Source organism: Anastrepha ludens, chromosome 2 (assembly GCF_028408465.1).
Source record: "Anastrepha ludens isolate Willacy chromosome 2, idAnaLude1.1, whole genome shotgun sequence".
NCBI classification, from domain to species: Eukaryota; Metazoa; Arthropoda; class Insecta; order Diptera; family Tephritidae; genus Anastrepha; species Anastrepha ludens.
The window spans coordinates 44,610,964-44,619,779 of record NC_071498.1 but is presented as its reverse complement, the minus strand read 5'-3'; the positions used below and the strand labels follow the sequence as shown (position 1 = coordinate 44,619,779).

Genomic DNA, 8,816 nt, shown 5'->3' with positions numbered 1-8,816 from the left:
TCTTTTTTTTAGTTTTTTTTTGTTTTTACTTCTGACAGGGTAGGTGATTAGCCTGCCCCTACCAGTTCTAAGTGGTAATGCCGACCTGCCGTTGCTTAGGATTAACGTCTTCTTACTCCTTGGAGCGCCATCTATGTCCCACATTTTTATGGCAGAAGGATAGCACAGATGGTTGAGGACTTCGCTAAATTTGGTGTGTCTGCGCTATTATCGCGATTGCCCGCTTCCTCTTGCTGACGCCACTGAAGCATTGTGTAACTGTGTGTTTTTCCTTGTTTTTTTTTTTGTTTTTTTTGCTTGTTTTAGCAATGCAACAATGCAAATAATGTGCAGACTATTGTGCGGGAGTAAGGATGAAAAGGATAAGCTTTTTTTTGGGATTGGAGAATTGTTTTTTTTTTTTTATTAGGAACAGGGAAAGTGGGTATAGTTGGAAAATTGCGAGGACCGTGCTTTACGTGGGATTCGAACCCACAACTTCTGGGATGGCAGGCTAGTGCACTTACGCTAGACTATCACGGCTCTATTCTAAGAATAGTGTAATATAATAGAATCAGCAGGAAGTGCAACATAACGAAACATCGATTCCAAACATGACTTGTTTAGTACCTGGTATAATTTAAATAATAATATAAAATCAGATCACTGTTTTTTTATCGTGTTTTTTTGTTTATTTTTAGCCCTCTATAACCTAATCTAACCTGTGGTTAAGTTGCGTATTAACTTATAAGTTAGACATTATTATTATTTCGTCGGCCGAGATACTTAAGTATATTAATATCATTTATGATTAATTTTGAGATATTCAATTTTAAAAATCACCAATCTCAGAAGTTGTTTCCCAGCACCAGCTCTCTCTCAATGGTAACTCAAATGGAGAAAAAGGTAACCTATATTTTTCAAGTTTTTAAATATGTGCAACAGCTGGTTATCAGGTTAAACTCAAATGTTAAATATACATATATTAGAGATACTACATATATACATATATATTTTTCACGTTTTTAAATTTTCTATAATTTTGTAATAAACTAATTCGCTTTTGTAGTATTATCTAAGAGTAGTCTAATCCGAATTTGCGAATTGTTTTTTGCACTGGAAATATTTCCGCTCTCACTAAAAATATATTGCTGATTCCTGGACATCACAGACAACGTTTCAACCGTCAGTTAGCGTGCCGTTAGTGTTTATTTCACTTTTATACAATATTAATTTTGTCCATTCAAATTATCATTTATTCCACTTTCCGTCCTTTATACACGCATTTTTCAAATGCGTAGGTCTTCATTTTACTATATACATATAAGTATTTTGCGAATGCTGCCACTTGTATATTGAAAACAGTGTTGCCATTATTCGAAAAATTATTATTTTCAACTAGTGTTTGACATGAAAGAATAATGTTGGACGTCCCTCTGAGATATATAAGTTCACTTAGTTCGACACAATTGGGGAATGTTGCTAGATATCAACTTGAGAACTGTAAATTTCTCAAAGATTGGAGCACTATTTATTTAATGTGTGTTGGGTTATGGGTAAATTGGAGAGCTTTGTTAGAGCATGCGCTCACAGCAAATTGAATTGGAGCAGTGTTCACTTATGCTAACTGACGTGGGGAACACTAATATGTGTATTAAAAAAGTAATGTCAGGGGCTTAGTGACGTATTTTTTTATTTTTTTCAAATATTGTTTTTTTTTATTCTGTAAGTATAAAGAGTACGGAACAATCAACAAGATTCAATCGGTACATAAGTACCAAATACCGACTTTTCCATGTTTTTGAAATTAATCTTTTTTAAGCTCACAGCGTTATTTGAATCTGATCATTACAACATGAATCAGAATTTTTAATTTTGTGCATCCGGCTGCCTGTTTTTTCGGCCTAATCTGAGAAACGGTAAATCCGATTTTGAGAACATTTCATTGACAAGGAATAATATTTCGAAAATTCATATTCAGAACAAATGTATTTTGCTTCGGTTTAAACAAAAACGGTTTTCTACAAAATTCACCCGTAGAAGCCATTAAGATCAAGAATTTAACACGTTCGCGGACGTGAATGCTATAGCATTCATTTTTATAGTGATGATGCTTTCCATTTCAATTCAACCGGGCTATTCGGGTCACGTTCTTCGATTTCGATGTAACTCAAATATGTTGCTCTCTGGTCAAAATAATGAGACACGTATTTTTTTGTTCGCCTGAAAAAATTTTTTTTCAAGGTTTATCGGCAATTTTGTTTTTCGGCTCAAAATCGATTTTTTTTAATTATATAAGAAAATTCTTTTTTAAACGCTCATAACTTAGTCAAAAATGAACCGAGCCATGTTTTGTTCATTTAATTTCATGTAACTTTAAGTTTTCACTTAATTTTATGTAACTTTGACGGCCGCCGTAGCCGAATGGGTTGGTGCGTGACTACCATTCGGAATTTACAGAGAGAACATAGGTTCGAATCTCGGTGAAACACCAAAATTAAGAAAAACAGTTTTCTAATAGCGGTCGCTCCTCGGCAGGCAATGGCAAACCTCGGAGTGTATTTCTGCCACGAAAAAGCTCCTCATAAAAAATATCTGCCGTTCGGAGTCAGCTTAAAACTGTAGATCCCTCCATTTGTGGAAAAACATCAAGACGCACGCCACAAATAGGAGGAGATAACAATTAACAAAGTTATAGTAAAAAAACCAATTTCGACGATTTTTTGATGTATTAAAAACATTGTTTTTATAGTGCTGAGATCCTCTTAACTTAAAATGTAAAGTTGGACTTCTTCAACTTGTTGTTTTTTTTTTGTTTGTATGGGTACCGACCCGGTCTAATATGTATCTTATCCTTAGGTGCTCTTAAAGCAGCATTTATCATCTATCATCTGCGGCCTTTGGCTGTAGCCAATGCGCAGCGGTTAACAAATCTTCCGCAGAACCTTTGTCTCCAACATTCAAAGAGTTGGAATGTCCAGACTTCTATGGTTCATTATACTTGTAGAATTAGGTCGATGTTCGTCCACCGAAGGTAAGGGCGTTTATCTGTTATGTTTAAAACTTCAAATAAATTTTGTTTTCAAAGTAAACGAAATCCTTTATTTATTTGATATTACAACTTTTAACAGGGATCCCTTGCTCTCAAATTCCTTTCAATATCTGCTCTTTAGTACATATGTAAATATTTGATTTGACCATATCCAGTCAAGTACAATTAGTTCACTGATTGTGGGTTGCAGTATACATACAACTTTCTTTCTTCAGAACTACATGCAGTTTCTAATGGTTCCGTTATAGCTTTATTCAGTATAATTTTCTTTAAGTCAATACGTCGATGCGAGCATTTTAATTGGATTTTCCACATAATATTTTCCTAATATTATATATCTTAACGGAGGACGTAATATGTCGAATAACAGCCTATGCTCTATACAAATTGCACAACAAGTGTACTCTGTACTGAAAGACATATTTATTTATTTGGTTCACAATGTTACAACCAGCTGCATCTGTGTATGTCTAGGGAGTACCAGTAACCTGACAAGACTACAAAAGTTGCATTAAATAGATAATTAGTGAAAATGATTCGAAATCTCAGTATTAGGACTACGCATGAGGGTAATGACTCCATCTCAAGTAAGGAATGAAAAATAAAATCTGCGAATATTAAAGTAGGAAGATCGTATTTTGCTAAAACTTCGATATTCAATTAGCCGATAGAAGCGACTTGAAATGTCATACTGTTCTAGAAGGCAATTAAATTCTTAGAGACAAATGAAAAAGACTTAACACTTCCTACGGACAGTGCGTTTCAAATCTAGCAAACCACTTCTTCGCGCATCTGAGCAATTTAGATACGACATTGCAGTGGGCGATGATTGCATTTATCATCAAGAAGATCTTTTTTAAAAATAAGCCAAGAAGATCATTTTAAGAGCATAATCGGTATCTGTAACAAGCGAGACTTTTAGTTTTTATGGGAGCAGGGTGGTTAAATTTCAAGGGCCGATGTTGAATGTGAACCACACCTAAACGTCAACGACACCGTTCTTTCTTTGGGGTAATTTGAAAGAAAAGATGTACGTCGCTGGCTTATCGACAGCAATTCAAGAGCTAAAGGATGAGATAATTCGGCACATTAACGGCATAGAACCTCAATTATGCCTCAGCGTCATCGAAAATTATGACCATCGGATGGAGGCCACTTGGCCAATATTTTGTTCCATACGTAATTGAGCCATACCAATATTATCATAATAAAGAGAAATGATAATAATTTCCTAAAAAAATTGTATTTTATTCAAAATCAACACCGGCCCTTGAAACTTAACCACACTTTATAATTTAACCCAGTGGCCTATCTAAAAGAAAGGTGATTCTATTAGTAGTGCAACACACCCTACTGCGTCGAAATATGAATCCCATAAAGAGCCAGCCGATTGGAATTTTCTCGTACGGGGGACACTACCTGCATTTGATAAAAATAAGAGCGCACACAGTCAAAATTGGAAGTGACCTTACATTGCCAAATAATATTTCAAGTTAATCTAGGTTTTTTCATAAGACTTCTTCAACAGTGAAATTACAGCATGAAGGTCACTTTTCAATAAAAAAATATCTCCATTAGGTCTGTTGGTAGATGTGAAAGTAAGGTTTCTGAAATGACAAATACTTCGTTGAATGATAGTTGAGATCTTTCTAGTATAGTCTACATTGTAGACCTGGCAGGCATATGAACCAAGAGTCAGTATAAGGTCTGAGTGCGAACCGATTCGTACCGTAATGTATTTTATTTCTTCTTGCACAGCACCACCGGGAGATACATTTTTCAATGAAGTCGTTACACAGCAACCAGCCACTATTTAATTACTTTGTTATAACCACTACTAATATTCTGCTAGTGTCACATTCCATCCGCATTCGACCAACCAGTGCACACGTGGCTCCTCAAACGCCCACAGCTCACTCGCCGACTGGCTTCTTGTCCGCCGCGGCATGCGAAAATTGCAGCAATTGTTTACTGCGGTCGGTATTATAATTTTTTTTGTTGTTTTTGTAGTTGTCACTGTTAAGTTGTTGTTCTGCATAGTTTGCTGTTGTTATTGTCGTTTGTCAGTAGCGCATGTGATTTGCATTCCATAAGTGCAAATACAACAGTCAAACGGCAGCAATTCGCGACGGCAACAATGCGCACGCGTGCAGATTTACGAATGTGAGTGCTGCGAATGGCAATGTTGTTACAATTGCATGTGCAACAGAGACTCGTGTCTGTCTAAGACTGCAGGCAACACCAGTTATGGAATATGCGAAGCAGCAGCAGCAGCTGTAGCAAGATATGGTCATACTCTATGGCAGACGGCTGTGGCTGATAATCTGCGCGCTTGTGCCAAAGAGCACTATTGCTAGCACGTTGTTGTTGTTGCCGTTGTTAAGTTTTTAGCGTGTGCTAAAGTCAGCACCCGAGTGGCAAGCAACCCACTTTTCTGCCAGGCAGGTAAGCAGACAGCAGCCAAGTAAACCAGCAATGGTTCGAAATTAGAGGCGCTGAAGAAGTAACCAAACCGAATGTACGACGAATCAGGTAAGAAAGGGTATCGATGCAACTCCATGTTGGGAAAAGGTAAGCGGGTTGAGGCACACACACAAAGAAATAAATGCTCGTCAATGACAGTGCGGAGTGGTAATCAAGAATAATAAAAGCCAAAACGAGCTTGGGCGCGAATGAAGGCAAACGTAAGGAAGCAGGCGTGCAATAAGTCGCGTCGCAAGAGGATGCGGGATATAACGGGCAATCGCGGGCCATGGAAGCGACTAAGCAGCCAAAGCCAGAGAAGCCGGGCAGCAGCACGAACTTGCAATGATCCATAAAGCGTTAAAAAATGCGATGACTATTCCACAATTATCGGCGTGCCACATCGAGTCACTGCCGCCGCCATAAGACAGCCAGTGTTGGGCAAACAGAATGAAGTTTACGATTACAGAAACGGGTTGGCGGAACGAAGACGCGGCGCACGCGGCACACAATACCGGCTGCAGCAAGCAGCAAGCAGCAAGCAGCACAAGCCAAGAAAGCAAAAACTCAAACGACACAAAATAATCACAAAGCAACGAACGAATAAGAGGACAGAAGCAAAAGCATTAAAGCAGCAAATCTTAAGTGAGGATAAAGCGCGGTCGCGTATACACACAATCCAAATAAAATGAAACACAAACAGCTCGTTATGGATGGCAGGCATGTGCGCCACTGCCACTGCCGCGCCAACCTCTTAGCAATCAACGGCGATCAACAACCAACAGCCAACGACGGACGGCAAGGCAACGCCGCGCACCACTTAAGAGACCCCAATCAGGCAGTCATGCTGGCATCAGTCATTCAAGCAGTAGGCAAACAGCCATGGACGGACACACCCGGACCGAGTACATGTATGGCTGATTGTTTACCAGTTGCGGTCGCATGAGGCCGCCGTTGGCATGCAGGGGGTAGTTGACGGGATAGACGGGTAGGCAAGCCGTCGTGAGAAATCGACTACACTCGACTTTCCCACGGTATAACAATCACAACATAAGTTGATGATAAAAGCGACGAAGACGGAGTCGGAGACGACGCGCGCGCTGACTCGTTCCACATTAATGCCGCTGCTGGCTAAGCCACCACCACCAACAGCACTAACAGCAATATGCCTTGTCGTTGCACAAATGTGCGACCAACCGACGGACAAACGAATGGTTGGATGGTTGAATAGTTATGTAGGGGAATTTATTGTATGCAGGCTACGGAATGTCGACGCGCGGAGGGTAAGCTTGGTTGATTGTGTGAGACCGGATGAGTGAGCAAGCAGTCAGGATGGGGAAGAAGAGCGAGTCTTGGAAGACGTCAGCTGTGAAGTGATACTTCAACTGCTTACTTAGTGTAATACACGACGACAGAGCAACGTTAGGGGGGTTGGATATGGTGTTATTAAATGAGTCTACGGGTATTTTCTCATCAACTGAGTTCGTCGACGTCATAGTGACGGTTGTTATTCGTTGTGCTCTCTGAGAAGCTCGATCGTGACTGTGTGCGAGCGTTAGTTAGCTGCCGTTGCTGAGGCTATAAAAGGCTAAGCACGACGGCGCTGGTCAGCATTCATTGCAAAGTTGTTGTGCTAAGTAGACACGCGCAAACTTGAGTCTCAAGCAAACATTTTGGATTACAAGCGCGTAGCAAACTGAAAAGGCATAGTAAATATTGGACTACACAGAGCTTGAAAAAAAGCGAGTTTTCGGAGCAGTAAAATAGTTTTTCAATTATTTTTATAACCACTGATCTCAAAGTGATGGTACTTGAGATGGAGATGTCCAAGACATATCAATACCGTAAAGTGATGAAGCCGATGTTGGAGCGCAAACGGCGCGCACGCATCAACAAGTGTTTGGATGAGCTAAAGGATATTATGGTCGAGTGCCTGACACAGGAAGGTGAACATATTACGCGCCTCGAAAAAGCAGACATTCTCGAACTCACTGTGGAGCATATGAAAAAGTTGCGCGCCCAGAAGCAGCTGCGATTGGGCAATGTTGGTGTCGGTGTCGGTGTTGGTGCTGGCACAGTTCAAGATCCCAAAGTGACCATTGCCGAAAGCTTTCGCGCTGGCTATGTTCATGCAGCAAATGAGGTGTCGAAAACATTGGCTGCCTTACCCGGAGTCAATGTGGATTTGGGTACACAACTGATGAGCCAATTGGGGCATCGTTTGAATTATTTGCAAGTGGTGGTGCCAAGTATGCCATTAACAGGTATGCCACAAGCGCCACATTTTGTGCCGACCACAACAGCAACGCAAGCGACAGCAGCGCAGTTTTACGGTCTAAGCGACAGTGAACGTAGTGCCACATCCAGTCCAGCTGTGATCACTCCACCACCCTCGGAATGCGGCAGCAGTGAAAGTGGCAGCTGTAGTCCGGCGCCCAGTGAGTCATACGGAGCAGTGTGGCGTCCTTGGTGAACAAGAGTCAGCAAACAAACAGGAAAAGTGATCTTCTTGCAAGAGGATCCCTAATGGGAATTGATAAATGAAAGCGCACAAGGCTCTCGAGCAGCACCACAAGTCTGCGAGCAGGTGAATGCATGGCGGTAGCCCGATCTGAACGCTAGATGGTATCTGAGTAGCCTATGAATTCAGTGCTGACTCTCGTGATGCAGCAAGTCAGGGGGAGCGTTTCAAGGGGCCATCAAAGCCTTTTAAGTTGATGAGGTTGGTGCTATGCACACTTTTGCGATCAACGATTTTTGGTTCAGCAAATGTGATTGCTAAGCGAGCGTGCAGGAAGAGCTTATTGGGGGAAATCCTAAAGCCTATATTTTAAGAGCAAAAAATTATAAATTGTATACCTCGCATTTTAATGTTAAGAAAATTTTTGTAAAAGCAGGGAAATAAAATGAATTTACTTACAGATAAGAAAATAATTGAAAAAATGCAAAAAAAAATAAAAACAATACTAAAGCACATAAAAAGTTGTACATTTTAATTAAATTTGTTTATCTTCTCGTCTTCATCATTTCTTTCACTGATCGTTTCATAGGTCGTCTTGCTGGTATCACTTATTTTCTAAGAAGGTCTTGATCTCGCATAAATACCGCTCGCTGACGTGAGCAAATACGTCAATGCGCGTCACGCGCCAACACAAGTTGACTTCTGGCCTTTAACATTTCGTTGATTTTTGCGCATCTTCCGATACAAAAATATTCCCACACTACCAAATCCAACTGAGCTTGATTTTCGGAATTTCACAATTGGCGCAATGTCCGGCGGCACATACAAATATAGCAGACACAAATAAGTTGAAAACAAAAA

General features: G+C 40.3%; 1 protein-coding gene across 1 annotated transcript; it reads left to right on the top strand.

Annotated features, from left to right (window-relative positions):
• The first annotated feature begins 7,094 nt into the window (after positions 1-7,094).
• LOC128857396 (enhancer of split mbeta protein) lies at positions 7,095-8,486 on the top strand. Its single transcript, XM_054093144.1, has one exon. It carries the CDS (start codon positions 7,299-7,301, stop codon positions 7,965-7,967), a length of 669 nt encoding a protein of 222 aa, XP_053949119.1. The 5' UTR covers positions 7,095-7,298; the 3' UTR covers positions 7,968-8,486.
• The last annotated feature ends 330 nt before the right edge of the window (positions 8,487-8,816 follow it).

Coding starts and splice junctions, on each gene's coding strand:
- LOC128857396 (XM_054093144.1), top strand. CDS start 7,299: ATGGTACTTGAGATGGAGATGTCCAAGACATATCAATACCGTAAAGTG.